The sequence below is a fragment of the Crinia signifera genome, chromosome 4 (assembly GCF_055691185.1).
Source record: "Crinia signifera chromosome 4, ASM5569118v1, whole genome shotgun sequence".
NCBI lineage: Eukaryota > Metazoa > Chordata > Amphibia > Anura > Myobatrachidae > Crinia > Crinia signifera.
This window is the reverse complement of record NC_139220.1, coordinates 275,447,957-275,470,266: the sequence shown is the minus strand read 5'-3', so window position 1 is coordinate 275,470,266 and position 22,310 is coordinate 275,447,957. Positions and strand designations below refer to the sequence as shown.

Here is a 22,310-nt window from a genome sequence, read left to right as displayed (position 1 = left end):
GGAAACCCGTCTCTCTCTTAGAGCAGGGACATCCGCTACTCCGTGGCACGGCTATTTAAAAGGATGCGCCAGGTCCGACTCGCAGACCGGCAGCCAATCAGGCAACGGCAGCTCCGATTGGCTCGCCAGTTGCGAGCCGGGCACGTAATTTTAGCCATGCCTCGGAGTTGCGGATGGATGGACCTGCTCTAAGACAGCCGGGTTCCCACCGCTCTGCCCGGCTGTCTCCTTTATAGCAAAGCAGGCTGCAGGCAGACACAGCAGTGCAAGGTGAACAGACGGAGGACAAACTGTTCCAATATGGAACTGATAGAACACAGTTCCGCCCCGTTCCGGCTCACTTTAACCACTGCCTTTGCAATAGCTCATAATAGCACCACTTTATTTTCTGTTATGGTCTTGAAACTTCGAAAACTGTTTACACAATCCTTTTAAGTTATTCACCATCTGTTGCTGTGAGCAGTGTATTCTCTGGGAACCATTGAGATATACCATTTTTAACTGTTCCCGTCACCTGCCGATGTACTTCTTCCTCCCCACGGTTGAGGAACAGCTCTCTAATTTCTGCATCAATCCAGTTGGCATTACCAGTCATGCTGCTAATGTCAGGCTTCGGCCCAATATAGTGTTTCTGCAGGTTGTGGTGTTGCAATCTGTGGCACGCAGCGAGGGGCTGCGGTACGCGTCCTACGACCTTTTCATACCCCCACTATCCACGTCGGCGTGGAGTTGAGAATAGAAAGTGTGGTGAGCGCAGCTAACTAATGCTGATTTAGGTGGAAACTAATGCTGATTTAGGTGGAAAAGGGGGTATATATAATGCTGTTTCTAGCAGCTATTGTGAATCGTACTTTTTTTTTTACACTATATATATATATATATATACAGTGGTCGAAGTGGGGCGGTATACGGGGGTATGGCATACCCCCACTTTAATCTGAAGATAAAAAAAAAAAGTTTTTTTTTCCCCCTCAGGATGCTCTCTGATCACTCAGCAGCACATATTGTGCTTTTGAAATACCCCTGTACAACGGGGCAGTCTGGCAGGGGACGTTGATGGACAGGGGGGTGTCCGAAGGTGCGCACTATATTCACTCTTTACTTTTCCATACCCCCACTTCAAAATTTCCATACCCCCACTTCAAAATTTCCACTTCGACCACTGTATATATATATATATATATATATATATATATATATATATATATATATATATATGACATGCTGGCTTGCAGGACAACAGTTCTCCTTTTATTTATTTATTATTTTAATCAGCCACAAAACCTGTGTAATCCCTGAGTATCCCAGTGGCCATATTCTAAACCCATATATTATATATTATTAGGAAATCCTGTACTGGGCATTTAGTCAAGAAAGGATAATCCCAGAACAATGATGGCAAAGTTAGCAATAGCCAACAGCAGGAGGTATAAACCGGGGAGTCGGGGACCCGGTAGTCACGTGCCGTCTGTGGTCGCGTCACGTGACCGGCTTTATGTCCTTGACCAGGGTTGAGCTCCACGCCGGAGGGCGGGAGGGGTCAGACTCTGACAGACAGCTCCTTTCACCAATCAGCTCTCGCAGCTACGGCTCATCGGCCAGTTAATGTAGGAGTGGGCGTGGTTTAGCGCTGGGCCTCGACTGTGAGCCTGTTGTTCTGCGAATCTGCGATCGGCCATTGCGTCGATATGTGGCAGCAGGTAGTGCGCGGTGTGACGGCGGGGATTGCAGCATGGCTCCGCACTCGGGCGCCACCGGTGTGCCGTAACGGGGAGCGGGGCGCACGGGCCCTCGTCCGCGGCCTCCGGTACCGAAACAGCCCGGGGAGAACGGGCAGGCTGCTGGCTGCACTCACCGGGGCCTTTCTCTGGGAGGAGGAGCGGGTCCGGGAAGACGAGATCCTAAGGTGCAGTCATTGTTGTCTTATGTTGTCTAATAGACCATCAATGAATGTCACCCCAGCTGTGGGAAACTAGAAGTCCCAGCATGCCCTTGCAGCTAGGTGCTGTCAGATCATGCTGGTATTTGTACTTCCACAGCAGCTGGTTAATCCCAGTCTCCTCACATTTAATTTAATTGCTACATGCTGATTCTCTTTATTGCATTACCGGTTGCAATCTTCTTATGTTCCATGGTGGGGGGTGTGGGCGTTATGCCTTCTCCATCTGTGCAGAGTAATGAATGGGCAGCACCCTGCTGCATGGAGGCTGACACAGAAGGGTGACAATGGCAAGCCCTGGTCCCTCTGACATTGAAGCCTTTCTCCCTATGCAGGTCAGCGGATGATATGAAGCGAATGCCAATGGCAGCCAAAATGTCTCCAGGACATACCCCTCTGTCTGATGAGGATTTGGGCTGGGAATTAGTATTGGAAAGGAAAGACTTCAAACTGTGGAGGCGGCCTATAGAGGGGACTCATCTCTACCAGTACAGAGGTAAGGGGCGCTCAATTGCTGATCTCTGCCAGTTCTAGAGGCCATTAATCCTTCTGCCAAGGGCAGCTTATAACCTTGCCCAGTGATCTTCATAGGACTAGAAATCTACTGTAACCCCAATCCTCCTGTGCCTGGCCTTCAGAGCCTCAACAAGCAGCTGGAAAACACCTATTCTGTGCATACTATACAGCTGGGGGCACTGGGTAATGGATCAGTGTGCGCTAAGCTGCTTATGGATGTCCTATCTTGCTTACATTTCCATGTTTGTGATGTAATACCATGACGCCGTTCAGATATATTGCTGGTGCACATTGGGATATAACTGTTCAATTGAATGGCTGATATATTGGTGTACAGTGTGTACCCTGCTCAAGCAATTATCTACCCATATTAATGTGATAGATTCTGCCGATGTCTCTTGCTTGAAACTTGTAATTTCCTCCCACAGTATTTGGCTCATACAAGGATGTGACGCCTCGACAGTTCTTTAATGTCCAGGTAGGAATCCTCCCCCATTCATTTGTGTTTTTTTGCACCAGATGATGGCTGCATGTCCTCCAGAGCTGACCCCTATGCCTCTTTCCTACAGCTAGACACAGAGTACCGCAAGAAGTGGGACGCACTGGTCATTAAGCTGGAAGTGGTCGAGAGAGATGGTGTGTCTGGATCAGAAGTTGTTCACTGGGTCACGCATTTCCCTGTAAGTCTTTAGTGCTGCTGCTGCTGCCAGTCCATCATAACCTCCATGGTTTTAGGATCAAATATTAAAGAGGCTGTTTCATTAAGAAGGTACATTGTGACCAGGCTGTGTGGGCTAAAACAAAGATATTGAAATAGTATCAGTGAGGATTTTGCCGAAACTAAATCGGCTTTGTATCTGCTGGCAATTGTGGGATTATAAACTTTTAAATGAGTAACATTTATCTGCCACCTGTGGGCTTAAATCCAGGTGTAACAAAACAATCCCATTCTATTCTTTACAAAAGCTACTAAAGAATACTAACAAAACTCCGATACAAAAATTACTTCATGAAATATAACGTTAATATTTGCAGAAGAAATGTTGTGACGCTCTGTATGTTTTCAGAAGACAACTCTAGCAGGCACTTGGCATCTTTCAGGGACACTACTTACCTGGGTGGGATGCCGTCAATTTAACTACAATCAAAATACCGACAGTCAAAATACCGACAACCATTGACCGACGGTGAAAATACAGAAATTATTATTTTTTTCATTGAAACCGACTTGTACATACTTTACCATCCCAGTGGACATGGAGGGGGAATATAATAGTGTCCTGAGCACAGCGAGGCACCGTGCCCGAAGCAGGGGGTTCATGTCGACCTATGTCAACATACAGACCCAAAACAAATATGAAAAATGTGTCTAATTTTTGACCTTTCTATAGTTTAGATGTAGGTATTTTGACCATGTCGGTTTTTTGACAGTCGGGATTTTGATTGTAGGTAAATCATACCGAGCGACAAAAACTGCAGATAAGTGAACACAAAATGTTTTACAGTGGTAAGTGGTGGCACGGATCATGCTGTACTAGTGCAAAAGATGCTCTACAGCCTCATTAAGCTATACTGCTCCATATGGTGACAAGCACTGCTGGAAACTATGGGTACCGGATTTTATATATATATATATATATATATATTTTAAATGTTTTTGGCCTAATATGTGTAATTTATTATTATTATAGTTTTATTTTTAAGGCGCCACAAGTGGTATGCATCGCAGTACAGGGTATGCAGAACTAGACATAACCGTGACAATAGATAAAAAAACAGAGCACAATTAGATTGTATGTTGTAAGAGCTGTAATTGAAATGCAAGAAAGGTGCTGTGAGAACAGGAGGGAGGACGGCCCTGCTCTTAGGAGCTTACAATCTAGAGGGAGGGGGAGACAGACAGGTGACATGAGGTGCAGGTAAGGAGACCTGAGACAAAGTGAGGATGGCAGGGATGGTCAGGACATGAGGCAGCAGGTAGAGAGAGTGGACAAAGTAGTCATCTCCCTCCTCCTAGCCTCCACACACACACACACCTGCACCCTTGACCCCTAACAGCCCTGCACTGTGGCCCATGCCACAACACACCCTGCTAGGGGGCAGGAAGCATGCAGAGTGAATAGTTATAGTACAGGATTGAGGAACCATGGCTCTGGTACAACAGTGTAGTTCAGAAAGATAAGTACAGATTTAGGTAGTGTAAGAAGCAGGTGTAGAGGGACATATACAGTGCACAGAGAACTGATGTGGAATCTGGGACACTGAAATGGATACAGAGAAAATATGACTTGTGATATTAGGGTGAACGGAAAGTACTGGCTATGAGCATAGGTCTTCGAGACCTGCAGACAGGGAGCTTGGTGAGGGTTGTCCAGGCTGTGCATTCAGTATGTGTTGGAGGTGGTGAAGTCCTTAGCTCAATGTTGTATGTTGATTGCAGTCTGTTTGGGTGATATTAGAAGGTAGATGGGTGTCCTCCTGTCCTCTCCTGTTTATCTCTGGAATATCTCTAATATTCTTATTAATATTTCTGCACACTTTACACTACATACTTAACAGCCATCCAGATTCAGATTAAATAGAGGCCATGTGGTTGAAAGTAGTGGATATTTATACGCTGACATAAATTTTTAACCTAAGATACAAAAAATTACTAATATTTATTTGGCAGAACATCAGAGCTGAGAGTATTTGAGGAAATAGGTTGTGCAGATTGTTCTTTACTATGCACTTATGTCGTTTGTGTTATGTAAGGTTCTGTGTCTAGATAGTTTTTTTTGTTTTCCATTTATTGCCCATATTCTACATTCTGTCTTCCTACAACAATGACTAAATACCCATTTATCTTCATTGGTAATATTTATAGCCATTTGCAGGAGAGATGCACAAGCTACTAAATAAAATAGTGTTCATTCTAGCACCCGCTATCTTTGAAAACCCATGCAGTTCCTCTTCCCTGCCTGGGGTGTCGCTGTCTGCTGTGGTGTTCTAGCACAGGTCTGGTTTGCAGATCAGTGATGATACACAGACCACACTGTGCTAGACGCACTACAGCAGACAGACACCCCAGACAGGGAAGAGGAACTGCATGGGTTTTCAAAGATAGCGGGTGCTAGAATGAACACACAAATATGTACATGTATTATGTACCTCCTTTAAAGCCTATGTACTGTAAGATCAGTATTGATATGATTCTTTTTGCACATGCCTTTACATCAAAGGTTAACTCAAAGTTAAACAACTGAAGATATGGGGACTTCTGTTCATGTGTGAAGGTTATCTGGAGATTTGATAACTTTAATCTGTTCTGCAGGGATAATTCTGGAATGGCACTCTACTGTATATAAAAAGCTGAAACGATTATATAAGTTGAAAGGTAGTGTGTTTAAGAAGTCTGATAAAAAGACTTGCTGCTGGTAGAAGTTAGATTGTTGGCTGCAGCAAATGACTTGGAATGTGTATGAGATGTCCTAGATATGGCAGTGAGCAGCTTGTACAGGTTACATACAGTAATGGGTGGCTGACTTGTTGAGCACAGGGAACTGCTAGATAGCATTGCGTAAATCTTTCCTTCCCTTGACCGCTCTAGAGTTTTATATATTTGCTCTGTAGTGAAATTTTTATTTCTGCAAAGAAGCAGTGTCTTTCATTCTACAGGAAGTTAATGCCCAGGGAAACTTCACCTCCCCCACTCCAGTGCCTACAGTGTTATCGTTAATGTGTTTTTCTTTGATATGCTCCTAAATATATGCAGTCACCTTTTTATTTATTATTGTATTTGCGTAATGCTATTATTAAAGTTTGAATCAGTAACCATATTACTTCATGACCAATTTCTCTAATGGTGCTTTAAGATCTATTTGTAAAGGTGGCCGCAGACTAGTCTGATTTAGCCACTTTCCGCCCGATTGAGCTGAGAAATTGGGTGAAAAAGTGGCCAAATCGGATGTGTTTGACATCAGATTCGCCGGATCGGTGGTCGGTCTTGCTGTTCATCCAACCCCCAACTGAGGCCCGTATTCAATGCGGCAGACGAGGGGGTTAAATGGCAGGTATTGCAGAAAACAAGCGATCCTCGCTGTTTAACCCCCACGCCGGCCGCTCACTCTATTCAGTGTTCCGGGGGAATCCTCGCTGTCAAAGGACAGCGAGGCTCACGGCTAATGCAGAGAGCATGCTGCATTTAGCCATGAGTCTCGCTGTTTCTGTGGCCAAATATGCTGTTTCCCCCTCGCTCCAAAAACGGCGGAGCGAGGGGGAATCGGTGTATGCAAGGGGGGATGGGTGTGTGTGTGTCCGTTGAATATTGACAGGGCGAGCTGTGACCGCAGGCATTGAATACACCCCAAAGACTCCTCCTGGCAGCGGGGAACAGGGTTGCATACGATACTTCAGACGGTTAAGGTTTACCCATCATAGCAAATGACAGTGTTAACTGGGTTTCCCACAGTACAACTTCACACTAATGTTTACTTCTATTTCTCACTTCGCAGTACCCAATGTATTCCCGGGATTATGTCTACGTCAGGAAGTATCACATTGACCTGGAGAACAACCTTATGGTTTTGGTGTCTCGGTAATAACATGTCTCGTTACATGTGCTGATATTGTTAGAATAAATATATTTATAAGCAAGGACATGCAGCTACTATGTGGCCCATAGCTGGGAGGAGCCCATCGTCCCTGTCAGTTATATACATTGTTTTTAACCATGGGATGGTACATTACACAACTTTCTTATACATATTTTGCCTTTAAGGCATACAAATATCTAGTTTTGCCTCTAAATCTGGTCGTTGTTACGTTGTATAAAATTACCTGGTGGGGGTGGGCAATATAATGTTATGTAATATGAACTGGGGCTCTGTAATGTGGCGCAATATGAAGTGAAGGCACTATGGTACGGCATGTCATAGTGTGACTTGGGGGTACTGTGTTAAATTTATATATCATTAAACAGATTGTGTTTTATTTTTTCCACTGCATAGAACAGTCTGATTCAGCTTTGTTAGCAAAGCAAAAAAGCTTGCAAATGGGCAAAGTCCTCTTCACTGCAGGTGGGGAAGATGTAACATATGCAGAGAGAGTTACCTTTTTGGGTGGGATTGAGTACAAAACGAAACTTAAATTGCAGTATAAAAATAAAGCTATCTTAACAACATCTGTGGGCCACATGCAAAAGCAGCCATTATTTCCCCCGCAGAGAAATAGTATCAATGCATAAGCTCCCCTAGTGGTGCATACAGTTACTTGCTTTTTTGCTTTACCGTTTCTGGTCCACAAACTACTACTGGGATACAACGGTGTCAAATTGTGCACAGACTGTGAACATAAAAAACCTGTTCGATATACATACGTCTGAAATATGCAAAACATGTTTTTAGTAAATGTTTCCTGAAGACCTTTACACACTATGGGGGTTATTCTGGTTGATTTGCAAGGCTACAAATATACATACGTCTGAAATATGCAAAAAATGTTTTTAGTAAATGTTTCCTGAAGACCTTTACACACTATGGGAGTTATTCTGGTTGATTTGCAAGGCTACAAATTTGCAAATCAATTGACATGCAGCTATATCTACAGACCTCATGCAGCGTGTTCTCAAAAAGCATTGTCCGATTTATCAGGACTTGGGTATTTAACGTGAGCCCGGAACCTTAACGGATGTAACATTATTGCGGCTATTATAGGGGAGAATATACCTACCAGCTTATATTGACACACGTGCTTTCTAGCCTGCTTTCTATTTTATCATAAATTCTTGTTCATGGTTTTTGCATTGCGTTCTATAGAGCAGTGGAGCATCCAGATGTGCCGGAGTCTCCAGAGTACGTACGGGTCCGGAACTACCAGTCTCAGATGGTGATCAGACCGCACTATTCGTTCGATGAGGTATGCAGCCTGTGTATATATACTGTATCATCCACAGTGGCTTCCATTGTTTTCTAATAGAAAAAGGAGGTCATCCCATGGGGTGTGGTATAAATACCCGACGGTCGGGATTCCGACAGTCATTAGTCAGACGTCGGAATCCCGACTGCACAGCTTGGGGAGCGCAATTAAGCCAATTGCGGGCACAGGGGCGAGCTGCGCTCACCACCTATTTTATTCTCCCTCTATGGGGGTCGTGGACCCCCACAAGGGAGCAGTCGGGATTCCGACGTCGGAGGAATGACTGTCGGAATCCCGACTGTCGGGGAGCCGTCCGGCACCCATCCTATGTTATCTTAGTGTTTAAATTGTGCCCCATATTTCCTATTGGGCTCTTGTGCCCATATGTCCCGAATAATGCTAAAATAAGTGTTTTGAGTTAATGATTATTGTGGGAATAAAAGGAAAACTATCTTGGGAGATTTAGGAATAAAATGGATTCACGCACATAGGGGCTGTTCCGGTTCACTCGGAATGAACCAAATTGGGCCCCGGTCCCGATGGGCGCAAAGCCCAACTGCGAACGGCCTTGGTGATTTACAATATATTAAACACCCGGTACTTGTGTATTATCAGGGCTCCCATCGCATACCACTAATTAAGGGATGCGATGGGACCCGATTTCCTGGCGCACAGACCCGCACTGTGCGATAAAATATTGCATCACATACCATTAGAAATGGCATGCGATGCGATATTAAATTGTACAGGCACCCTGATGGGTGATTACTATGTTAAATGCACCCCCATTGTTAACGCCACCCCCAAATGCACCCCCATCAACACCCACCCGAAGCGTGGCGAGCGCAGCGGTACGCGTCCTCCGACCTTTTCATACCCCCACTATACACGTCGGCGTGGAGTTGATTTTAGATAGTGTGGCGAGCGCAGCGAGGGGATGCTGATTACATGTGAAGTAATCCGCGTCCCCTCGCGGGGCTCGCCACGCTTCGGGCTCGGTGGCTCGCTGCGCTTGCCACACTATCTAAAATCAACTCCACGCCGACGTGGATAGTGGGGGTATGAAAAGGTCGGAAACGCGTACCGCCGCGCTCGCCACACTTCGGGTGGTCGTTGATAGTGGGGGTGGCGTTAACAATGGGGTTGCATTTAACATAGTAATCACCCATCAGGGTGCCTGTACAATTAAAAATTGGATCGCATCACATGCGATGCGACCAAAACTTTGTCGTACGATGGAAATCTTTGGCGCCCTGATAATAAACAAGTACCAAACACCCTTATGGGTATTTTTCTAAAAACTGGAGCTACGGTGGGTTGCTTATCCAGTTAGCAGCAGCTTAAATGAAAGGGTTAGTCAGACCCTGGTAGACAAAGCAGAAAAAGAATCCCGTGAGGGAATAAAGTGTGCTCTTTGAGGAAATACGCCAAATCATATCGCAGTGTTTAAAATAAAATTACATTTATTAATACATAATATACATATGGTTAAAATAAATTGATAATGAAAAGTTAAAAGTAACACTTGGAACCAATGGTGTGGCTTATTGGGAAGTGGTCACCCATTAATTCTCATGGAATCTTGTTGCTATAAGGGTCCTTGTAGATTTTTGTAAATAGCACTGAGGTATATTTAAATTTGGACAGTCTTGATATGCCACTCACAAATTGATGGGAGTTCTGCATCACTGGTGCTGGAATGTTACCCTGTGGAGTGGTGCCAGCTGGATGAATGTCCTCTGGAAATACTCCTCTATTTGTGCTAATTTCGGTCCTGGTTCAGGTATCCATGCAAGGGATTGGTAAATTGTAATCCAATGTCCCAGGATTGGGGTGCCACCGCCAAGTGTTTCTCTGGGGTATACTTCGCTTTTTCAAAGCCATCTTCCCATGGTGCTGGTTCTTTGTACCGTGGCCATTATGGCCGCTGATTACTGCATGTGTGCACAATTAGCTACACACTGGGGTTTATTTATTAAAATATTTCTTTAAATCCTATCAACCTGTATATAAACAAACAAAATAAGTAATAGAAGGCAGACAAAAAGTTTGCTTGCATATAACTCAGGGCTGGGCAATTGCGGCCAGTTCATCAACATCTGGAGGGCCGCAATTGCCCAGCCCTGATATAACGCCTTATTGCTATAGTTTATATTCTAAGTCATGTGACCTCCTCCCTGTAACTGAATCTCTTTTTCTGCAGCTTTTGATTATTTATAATGCAGCATTTTATCCTACCTTTTTATAAAGGATGTGGGCAAAGGGGGAGGCAGAAGCCGATTACTTGCCCTTAATAAAATTTGCGGACCTACGTTATCTGGATGTCCGATCACGTGACATCCACGATCCGGGAGTGCGCTGTGCGTTCCAGTGTCTTGCTTCCGGGTCGTGGGAGGGCATTGTTTTAGTGAGTCAACCAAGGCATGTTAGTCAGAGGGACCTCTGACCCGGAAGTACTTGGTGCGTTGATTTATTTCATTTCACCTTTGCTCATGTTATTATTACAACGGATCTTTCCATATACACAAATATTCTGATGGAAAAAAAACCTTTTGGTTGGGCAATAAAGTTAATCGTAGCAGAAGTATGAACACATAGAAACAAAAAAAGATCTTATTTACAGAGCGATGTTAAGTTCTGCGGTTTCGTTCAAATAGAGACAGGTAAAAGAATGTGCATCCAAGAGATTTTTTGGATGTTCAAAATCAACAGTCTCCTCCTCTTGCAGTTATTGGTAGAAGTTCTATCTATTATGGATTTCTAAATAGTATTTGGATACACTATGGGGGATATTCAATCTCCCGCAGCCATCTCCTGATGGGGGAGATGGCTGCGGGGTCCTATTCAATGCTGTCTTCCCCGACAGCATTGAACAGGGGATCTCTGCAGAACGAGCCCGACTTCACAAGCAGTCGGGCTTGTTCTGCCAAGAACGGCCGGGAAGAGACGAGCTCACGGCAGCAGCTTGTCTCTTCCCGGCTGCAGCTCGCAGCCACGCCCCCTTCTGGTCCCGCTGTAGGCAGGACATTAAACTCCATCTGAAAATTCTCGGTCGAGCAGACCGAGAACTGGACAGGTTCATGGCTGTCGGGCCAGCTCAACAGCCGTGGCCCAAGATTAAATACCCCCCTATGTGTCAGGATTTTGTTTGTGATATTGTTACGGTGCTCCATAAACTGGGTCTTCGGTTTTCGGGTAGTTCTTACCACATAACGTAGGTTACACCCATATATCACATGAGTTGCAGTTAATGGAACTCTTTATGTTGACAGTCGGGTCTCTCCCAGGTACTGATTTCATTTTATTGACATGCTGACATTTTCGTGCAATCCATTTTACCGCACCTGTAAAAACCCATGTGTAGTGTTAACCATGTACTGCTTTCCTTTTCTGGCTTTTCGGTGGGAGCAGGTTTAAAGAAACTAGGGGCAAGGATATTTTTCAAAGATCTATTTTTCTTACATATGAATTGTGGCTTTGCTGGAATAATGTTTCTCAAAATTGGGTCTTGTTTTAATATGGTATAGTTTTTTTTAGGAAAATACGTGGTGATTTACGATGTTACGAGTGGAAACGGCGGTGGGGGGGTGGTATTTTTGGTGTGGCAGGCTCTCTTGGACTCGTAAGCTTCACATAGGGTTACCAACTCATCCCTTTAATTCGGGACACATATTAATTACACAGGTTCTGTGGCAGTTTAAAACCAGGTGAAATGGAGTCTTGAGGTGTGGCAGTTTAAAATCAGATGAAAGTCAGTCACAGAACCTGTGTAATTAATGTGTCCCGGATTAAAGGGATGAGTTGGTCACCCTAGCTTCACACCTTACAGTCAACCATAATCAGGGCTTTAGGCCCTTATTCAGATCTGATTGCAGTACAAATTTGGGTACTTATGTAGTATCTGGACGCCCGATTATCGCATTGCATCCGACCAAATCGCATGCCATGCGATGGACCCGATTTTCCATAGGATTCTATGGGGAAAAAGGGTCCTTTTCATTTCCCCACTATCCAACTACGCATGGAGTTGGATATAAACCTGTTTCGAGCGTAGCGAGCCACTGAGCCCGAAGCGTGGCGAGCGGACGCGGCTTCGTTAAAAAGTATTCCGCTGCGCTCGCCACGCTTCGGGCTCGGTGGCTCGCTACGCTCGCCACAGGTTTATATCCAACTCCATGCTTAGTTGGATAGTGGGGATATGAAAAGGACCCTTTTTCCCATAGAATCCTATGTTAAAATGGACTCAGTCCATTTTAACCCCTTCCCGACACATGACGTATATATACGTCATGAGTCGGTTGCGGGGGAATCAAGCCAGCTCACGGAGTGAGCTGGCTTGAAAGAGAGCAGGTAATGGCTGTATATTACAGCCAGGTACCTGCTCTCACGGCCACGAGTGGCGAGTTCGCCGATCGTGGCCGTTTAACCCTTTAAGCACCGCGGGCAAAGCGCCCGCAGTGCTTAAATAGCTGATCGGAGGGGGGGCGCCCCCCTCCGGCGCCGATCGGGGCCCCCCGCGGCGAGATCGGAGGGTGCCGATCGGTTGCCATGGCAGCCAGGGGTCTAATGTAGACCCCTGTGCTGGCCATGTCAGCATACCTATTACATCCTGCCTGAGGCAGGATGTAATAGGAAGTGCTGAAAATAACTATGTTCAGCCATAGAGCTCTATGGCTGAACCTAGTACAGGCGATCGCGCCCCCTAGTGGTCAAGTACACTAGGGGGCCTTGTAGTAAAAGTAAAAAAAAAAAAAAAAAAAAAATTAAAAGTTCAAATCACCCCCCTTTCCCCATTTCACAAATAAAAATAAATAAAAAATAAAAAAATTAAACATATTTGGTATCGCCGCGTTCCTAAAAGTCCGATCTATTAAAATATAACATTAGTTATCCCACACGGTTAAAGGCGTAAACGGAAAAACATTCCCAACGCCAAAACTACGTTTTTTGGTCGCATCGCCTACCCAAAAAAATGTAACTAAAAGAGATCAGAAAGTCGCACATATCCCATAATGGTATTAATTAAAAAGTACACTTCAGCTCGCAAAAAATGAGCCCTCACCAGGTCCGTAGGTGGAAAAATAAAAAAGTTATAAGCCGCAGAACATGGCGACGCAAATTAGAAAAAACGTAAAATTTTCTATTTTTTTTTTAGTGGTAAAACGTAACGAAAACTATATAAGTTTGGTATCACCGGAATCGTAACGACCCATAGAATAAAGATAACCCATCATTTTAAACGAACTAGGAACTCCAAAAAAAACGTAACCAGCGCAAAATTGTGGAATTTCGTTTTTTTTCCTTTTTACCCCACATTGAATTATTTCCTGATTCCCCAGAATATTATACGGTATAGTAAATGGTACCAGTACAACTTGTCCCGCAAAAAAAAAGCCCTCATGTGTCTATATAGCCGGAAAATTAAAAAAGTTACGCTTATTTGAACGCGAGGAGGAAAAAAAAAAAAAAATTAACAAAAAACGCCCGGTCGGGAAAGGGTTAACATTGAATCCTATGGAAAAATCGGGTCCATCGCATGCGATGGACCCGATTTTTTTAATCAGGCGTCCAGATACTACATAAGTACCCAAATTTGTTCTCAAAATGGGCAGAACCATGTGCACTGCAGGTGGGTCAGATGTAACATGTGCAGAGTTACATTGGGGTGGGATGTGTTGAAACTGAAATCAAAATTGCAGTGTAAAAATAATGCAGCCAGTATTTACCCTGCACAGAAACAAAATAACTCACAAATCTAACTCTCTATACATGTTACATCTGCCCCACCTGCAGTGCATTTGGTTCTGCCCATTTTGAGAACAAATTTGTACTGTAGTCAGATATGAATAATGGCCTTACGTGGAAATCTTGGTTGGCGTGCTCATGTATGGAAATGACTGGAGCTGTGTTGTGGTAAAATCGGGGTGTGCAAGTGACTTTGATGCTAACAGATCTCTTCCTTGTTTTTAGAATGGCTTTGATTACATGCTGACCTACAGTGACAACCCCCAGACTGTTTTTCCTCGCTACTGTGTTAATTGGATGGTATCCAGCGGTAAGCACCTCCTGTCCGACACTAGATCTCCCAGCAGCTCAGATTAGGGAAATACGTTGTTTGCATCAGGATTAATGGGCAACGTTCACAGCATTCTGGTGTCACAGCAATAAGATGTTTTGCTCTTGTTATAGGATATCTAGGACACAGAAACACTGAACTATCCATCTTTTATATGTTAACCATAGATTAGTTGAAAATGAAGGGGCATTTAATGCCATACAATCCCTGCCACAATTTATTTCACATCCCTCCAATCTTGTATTGTAAATTTAATAGTTTTTGTTTCCATTAGCTGAACATTGTGTATTGATGTTAAAGAAGTGTCTAGCTTTATGCTTGAAATATGCAAGTATTCACCTCCGATTTCCCCCCAGGGATGCCGGATTTTCTAGATAAGCTGCACCTAGCAACACTCCGTGCCAAAAACATGGAGATCAAAGTGAGAGATTACATATCCATCCGACCTCAGGACTGCGGCAGCGAGTCTAGATCCAGTCCAGAACGGAAGCCAGCGGCTGCGCACCCTGCTGGACAGATTGAATATGCGTAACTGGGAAAGCTGGAGGTACTGCCTTGCCTCCCACGGGCCAGATACAGGAACGTTTGGGCCATTGAGCCTTTGCCCCCAGTTTTGCAGATCCCAAAAGAAGCCGGATACTGCCAACTACAACTGAATTGGTGCAAGTCCCTATGAGGCAACAAGTGCCTTTTTAAAAGATCATCTGATGCTCTGCTTGCGCCAGGTTCTAACACCAGAACTGCTGTATAAAGATTTCTGGACAATTGTGGGGGAAGATCAAGTAGACCGTGGGCATTACAGACAGGAGTGCAAACAAGTTTTTATTATTTGTAGGCTTTTGTCTTTTGTGGCGTGTCTGACATCAGTCCTAAATTATGCACAGGAATGTTTTTCTATTGTACTTGGTTCCGAACTGTTGCATGAGCAATGCTAGTAATTTGGCCTCCAAAACTGGTGTTTCCATATCAACAAGACCAGGATACTGGAGCACAATCTGTGACTGGATGGATTTAATGATTACTAGCAGTGGAAGGAGGCCTGTCCTGTTTTGTGTGCAGAGTGACATCCTCTTGTCAGTCATTTTGGTTTTCAGTGTCTTGAGTGAAAGTCATTGCTGTCTGCTCGATCTCCCTTTGTTCTAGACCTGCAAACAGAAATGAGAATTGGGGGGGGGGGGGGGGGGGGGTCTTAAGCCACTGGCTTTATGAAGAAAAGCGCACATAGAATGAGAGCTGTGCACTTTCCCGCCTCTTTTCTCTCAGAGGATCAGTTGGTTACTACAGCTTTTTACAGTCTTCTACTATGTACGTTTCTCAAGTCCTTCCAACAGTACATTCAGGAAAGAGCACGTTTTAACATTAGAATACTGCAAAAGAGCTCTCTTTAATTGTGCTGAGAAACCCTCCCTTAAACATTGACAACCTGGTGAGTGCCTTGGTTACTACTCATATGGTGGACAGAGAGCGGTTCTGCAGCACCGTAACATTCCCCACAGGCAGAGCCTAGAACCGTGGTAGCCAACTCCAGCCCTCGACAGCTACCAACAGTTCACGTTTTCTAGATCACCAAATTGGGGCACAGGTGACCTCATTACTGACTGAGACATTATAAATGATCCACAGGTGGAGCTAATTACTTCGTTTGTGATTCTGTCAGGAGACCTGGAAAACGTTAACTGTTGGTAGCTCTCGAGGACTGGAGTTGGCTACCCCTGGTCTAGAACATATTTTAGTCGGTGACTGCTCAGGCAGATCTGTATAGTCTTGTACTAGTTTCAGCTCTATTTACCTTGCCAACTGCTGCTGAAAAGCATTTGTCTATATAACTAAGGGGTACATTTATAAACCTCTCAGTACTGCAGTTTATCAGTCCCAGGAAAGTTCTTGAAGTAAGTCACCCATCTGTTGATCTGTGTTTTTCTATATCAGGGTAATGCAGAAATATGTAGATTTCAGTCCTAAATCATAGGTGTGAGATGATAAGCCATCCAGAAAAGCCAGGATTACACCTTTTTCCATTGTAAACCTAGAAGACTGGGTTATCACTGCTTGATACATAGAACCAAAGTTTGTAAGGTAACATCTGCATGTCTGTACCAGTATTTAAATATCATTATAGATTTGACATACAAAGGGCTGTTTTACTTCTCCCTTTTTCCTCTTCCTTGTCTGTCTGTTTTGTTGGCTGGACTCTCCGTGGCACTTGTTAGAATTACAGAACAAATCTCACTCCTTATGCAGAGGCGAGCGAGCCTATTCACACCTTCACTACCAGAACAGCACTCGCAGCGCTTAATAATAGCATTGTGGGTTGCGGCGGAGGTGTTGCTCACTACGGCAAATGCGCCGAGCTTTAAAAATCACTCCAGTGCTAAAGAATTTTTGTTTTCCGAAGCTCTCCTGAAACTTGGCACTCTCAGATGCCTAATCTGCTGGAACCAGGGGAGCATCGTTTTCATGTAATGAATAAAACAATTTTACTTAAAGCTGCAATTTCCCCCTCCCAAAAAAAAATAAAAATGCATTTTGAGAGCGCATAATAACACTTGGAAAGAACAATTGGAAATAACAGCACTTAAATCAGGGCTTTTAGCTCTCTCGCTCTCCTAGTTTAGCATTGTTAAATATGCATTACAAAGATGGGTAAACCAATTACTTCCTGCACAGCCAGTAATAACTTCTAATGGACCAACCTACCGGAAAGTACGGATGTTTGAGCTTTGTGATATTTTGTTGAGTATTCTCTGCCGCAGGTAATGGAATGGTTAACGCAGCGGTACACAGCCTACAGTATGTTGTTGCAGCTACTGTGGAATTCCGAGCATGCTGAGAGTTCTATGGCTGGAGCCAAGGCAAAGGCGGTATACAATTGGGGTTAAATAGTCATGTGATCAGGTTTTTTTTAAGAGTAACTTTCATCTCCCTATGCTATTGTAACATGTAACCTGTAACTAAATGGGCTGCATAATCCTCTTTGTGTTCGCATTTGCACTGCTCTTCCATTTTGGGAGCCTCCTCTGATGTGATGTTACGTTTTTTTTTTTAACTAGTGTAATTAAATGTACAAATTAATAGTGAAATGTATGTTGTGTCTGATTTTGTGGGATCATGTGTGAATATTTGATACACCGGAGTAAAGAAAACCTAAGCAATGGCTTTTCCCAGTGAGATGCTGTGTGCGGAGACTTGATAAAGCACCTGACCACTAGTGGAACTGGTCTATGGTTATTTTGTTAAAGCACCGCGGTGTTGCGTGAACTGTGCACATACATGCTCTGTACTACATAAGCTCTGTAACTGTAATGAAGAAAAATGCATCAATGGGACATGTAGGGAGTATGGATCATTTTTTAACCCGAATGTCGACATGGACCCATGGCTCGCTACTCTTGCGGTGCTTCAGGCACGGTGCCTCACTACGCTCGGCACGCTATTTTGTTTTATTCACCCTAGTGGGTTGTAGGGCATGAAGTACCGACTGCCGGCTCAAAAAACAGTGAAAAACCCCATGTCGACCTTTTGACGGTCGACCCAATGCTTGTGTCGACCTGCACCCATGTCAACCTAATGTGTCGACCATCATGCTGTACACCTAATGACCGTATCACCATTTAGGGTGGTGTGGCTTAGCCTTTATAATGTTACAGCTCAGCTTTTAGAGTTAATTAGAGGTGGGAGAAATGATGATATGACTGATTTAAGGGCTGTCAGCAATGCTCAAAGGATGTTGGTCCCTGGTAATATTTGTGAGCAGGTCCCACTGAAGGCAGTGGAGGATTTTTATAGAAACAAAGAGGAAAAAGTTTCTCTCGTCAGGCAACAAAATAGTGTAAACATATAGGGCCATATGTAACACCCTCTAAGGTTTGCGGCCATGCGGGATGCCTGCCAAACATTAAAAAAATTTTTTTAAAGGGGCAATCATTTACAAGGCAAAACCATGCCTTGTAAATGATTGCCCCTTGTAAAAAAAAAAAAAATACCCCCAAAAACACAGTTTGGGTCAGGCTGATTATCTTGGAGAATTATAGTTGGCCCATGACACTAATGGCTGGTTGTTGTGGATCTTGGCACATGCTGGGTCAGTACAGCCTTTGTATGTCTTCCCGGGGTAGCACTAGTGCAGTTAGTGAGACTGCAAGCCAGACAATTGGTAGCATTCAATGCTAACCTAGCACTCATTGCCATTCATAAATACTGTACATGCACCTGGAACACGTTGGTGACAACGTGGTTATTTAAAATAGATATGATTAATCCTAAAGGTTTGTGGAGTGACCTGTATCCAAAGTACGGGCAGGACTGTGAAATTGCCACACCTCTATAATATTGCATATTGGGTAAGTGCAGCTCCTTACTCCACATTGTGGGCCTTACTCTGGTTTGGTCGGTGAAACGTACGTACGGTCTGTTTCACCGCGGACGGCGTGCGAAAGTCCACCCACAAAACATCCGCATACGGACTGTCACAAACACCGACAAAGGGGAGTGGCGTACACTTGAGCGTACACCACCGTGCATGGACGGATCTCCTCTTAGACACCGATAACTGGTGTACAACAGAGCGTACGCCACCGTTTACGGACGTGTCTCGTCCTTTTTCCCACCGACATTTTGCGGCTATCTGAGCATACGCCACCGTGCATAGACGGGTCTCGCCTGTTTTCAATGGAAAACTAGGGTACAGATGTAGCGGGATTCATCTTTGCAGGCGATGGTGACGCCAGCCGCCATCCCCTGCCCCGCTCCATCTGTATGCCGGAAGGGGACGCGTCGCCTGGTGACCGCACACCCCCCCCCCCCCCCCCCGCAGTGCCCTCGGGACCCCCCCAGCCCCCTCGAGCGGGAGGCGGACAGTATTGCGTCCGCCTCGCCGCCCGGATACTGAGACGCGCGTGCGTGGGGGACGCACGCGCGTCTCAGTCAGATGGAGCGCCGTGTTGCTGGCGGATCGCCAGCAGCACTAAGGCCGGCTACATCTGTATGTCACTGATTTTGAGTGAGCGTACGTTCGTGCACGCTGGCATACCCTTCACATATATGGCCCTGCTAATCTAGCCTTTCAACTATGATTAAGGCAATTAAATGAATTATTCTAATTGTTCAATTATTGTTTTCTATTACCTCAATTGTCTACCTTAATGAACACCCTAATAAAAATACATTTTACCCCTCCTTACATTTATATTTATTATGTTCTAATGTTGCATTTTAATCACTATCTATGTGTCCCCACATTGCTGTTACTTTTACAAAAAGTTATGTTTGTGTTAGAGTGAAAAAGTTGACCCATGTCGACTTCTGTAAATTGAGTGTCCTGCTGTTTAAAGTATATAAAAACACTTAGTGAATGGGTGTAAATGGTTATAAACTAACTACCTTGACATATATAAGCAGGTCTTAAAATGAATCTTACCTAAAATGAAACCAACCTTTACATGTAGAGAAGTGTAGAAAGATATGCTTTCAATGTGTTTGAGTGCTGTGTGTGGGTTGCAGGTAGTGAAATAATGGTTTGGACTTAATAGGCTGCAGCATTGCTGATTACATTCAGGTGTATGTGTTTGAGTAGTAATCAGCGTTAATTAGCAGACCCAGGCGTCTGCTCTCATACGGTATCTCTAGGGGTGGTCTAGAGGTATCGTTGGCGTCCGCCTGTTTTTCTGGCCGAAATGCACGGTGCTTTCGCCGATCGAGCGTAGCACCGTACATTTTTGGTGCACACCCCCGTGTACGGCCATGTTTACGCCCAGTTTTCCTCATTATTTCGGCCGCTCCCCTCAACACGCCCCTATGCCGCCCACAATGACCGTACTCTTGCGGACAGGTTTTTTTGCACGGAAAGACCCATCCGTGAGTGGTGTGAAGTCGGCGCGCCTGCGCATTGCGAAAGGTACGCATGCGCAGAACAAAAAAAACCCGATCCGCCCGTTTACAGTCCCACCGTAGCAAGCAGAATAACCCCGTGTGTGGAGTAAGGAGAGAGCATACATGTTGTATTTGCACAACTAACTGGGGGTCAGACTGTTTTAGGTGTGCAGAACCCTAACCCTGCATTGTTATTACAGAGACAGGCTTTGTATAGCACCAGCTATTCCTTTTCTTCCAGGCTAGGCAACAAATCCAAACGCATGCTTAATGAGCCCTGAACGCAGTGTAAAATCTAACCTAAGGACAGTCAACCTACATGAGTATTCCACTACCTGCGTGCATTGTGGGTACTAAAATTTGCTTTAATTGCAAAGGAAATATTTCTTGACTTGTGCCTGAGCAGGAATTACTTTTCCAGGGAAGTAGAGATACAACATTAGAATCCGATCACCTGCCACACTTGGACCCCCTCCCTGGCAGAAGGGTATGGCCGGTTTCACACACTCCGGCTCCTGCCGGACGTTGAAATCCTGCACGGCTAGGGAGCCGTGCCGCACACATTAGTTGTGAATGGACACTATTGTGTCCATTCGCACGGGACGGCTACGGCCCGGCCGCACGGCTGCAGCCGGATCCCACCACTGGAAGGGACGGCTGCCGGGCTGTGGCTATCCCTTCCATGATAAACTAGTGTGTGCGGCACGGCTCCCTGGCCGTGCGGGATTTCACTGTCCGGCAGGAGCCGGAGTGTGTGAAACCAGCCTTGGGGTCATTGGGTCATCCCATCAAAAGTTGACATGCATTAGGTTGACCACAGAAGTTCGACATGGCTTAGGTCGACACCTCATGGTTAAGGTTGACATGGATGGAAGGTCGACAGAAGAAATAGGTCGACATGGGGTTTTTACTGTTTTTTGGCCTGAATGTCGTCATGGTCAACATGGACACAGTGTCCCCTTGCATGGCTGGTTGCACATCTCCATGCTTCGTGCATGGAGCTTCACTACTCTCGGCACATTATTCTTTTCTCCCTACATGCCCTATTAGATGGTAGGGAAAGAAATACCACATGCCGGTGCAAAAAAGAAGTGAAAAACCTGTGTTCAACATTTTTACTGTCGCCTTATTGCTTGTGTCTACCTTCCATCCATGTCAACATTAATTACGTAGTGAGAAACAAGATTAGCTTCTGTTTAGCCACATATGTTATGGCTGGCAGCCACAAGCACTGATTTTTCCTATACCTATTCATTTCAATTTGTCCTGGACCCCAGGGTACCACGGCGCACAGTTTGGGAACCACCAACATAAGCCATGTTGACCTTCAGTGGTCAACCAAATGCATGTCGGCCTTTTGTGTCCCAGAAGGAGAAACCGTTTTTTTGGTATTATTTCAAACTTTTTGCTGGACCCTTCTAACCCTACTAACAGTAAAAATACATAGACAAACCCAGCAGAGTAACATACCTCCCAACTTTCTTAATAGTAGAATAGGGGGTACTTATGAGTTATCCGGGCGCCCGATTTCTAAATCGGGTCGGATCGGGCACATCGCATCGCATCGCATGCGACCATCGGATGCGATGCGATGACCCGATTTTTCCATAGGAATCAATGTTAAAATGGACTGAGTCCATTTTAACATGGAATTCAATGGGAAAAAGCGGTCCTTTTCATACCCCTACTATCCAAGTGGGCATGGAGTTGGATATAAACCTGTGGCGAGCGTAGCGAGCCACCGAGCCCGAAGCGTGGCGAGCGTAGCGAGCCCCGCGAGGGGACATAGAATACCGTCCCCTCGCAGGGCTCGCTTCGCTCGCCACGCTTCGGGCTCGGTGGCTCGCTACGCTCGCCACAGGTTTATATCCAACTCCATGCCCACTTGGATAGTAGGGGTATGAAGAGGACCCCTTTTTCCCATTGAATTCCATGTTAAAATGGACTCTGTCAATTTTAACATTGATTCCTATGGAAAAATCGGGTCATCGCATCCGATGGTCGCATGCGATGCGA

The 22,310-nt window shown here is 44.9% G+C and overlaps 1 protein-coding gene across 1 annotated transcript; it reads left to right on the top strand.

Annotated features, from left to right (window-relative positions):
* Positions 1–1,520: 1,520 nt before the first annotated feature.
* STARD7 (StAR related lipid transfer domain containing 7) lies at positions 1,521–19,601 on the top strand. Its single transcript, XM_083184592.1, has 8 exons — positions 1,521–1,906; positions 2,275–2,435; positions 2,884–2,933; positions 3,025–3,135; positions 6,949–7,031; positions 8,251–8,350; positions 14,321–14,405; positions 14,783–19,601. Exons 1-8 carry the CDS (start codon positions 1,689–1,691, stop codon positions 14,956–14,958), a joined length of 984 nt encoding a protein of 327 aa, XP_083040718.1. The 5' UTR covers positions 1,521–1,688; the 3' UTR covers positions 14,959–19,601.
* Positions 19,602–22,310: the final 2,709 nt, after the last annotated feature.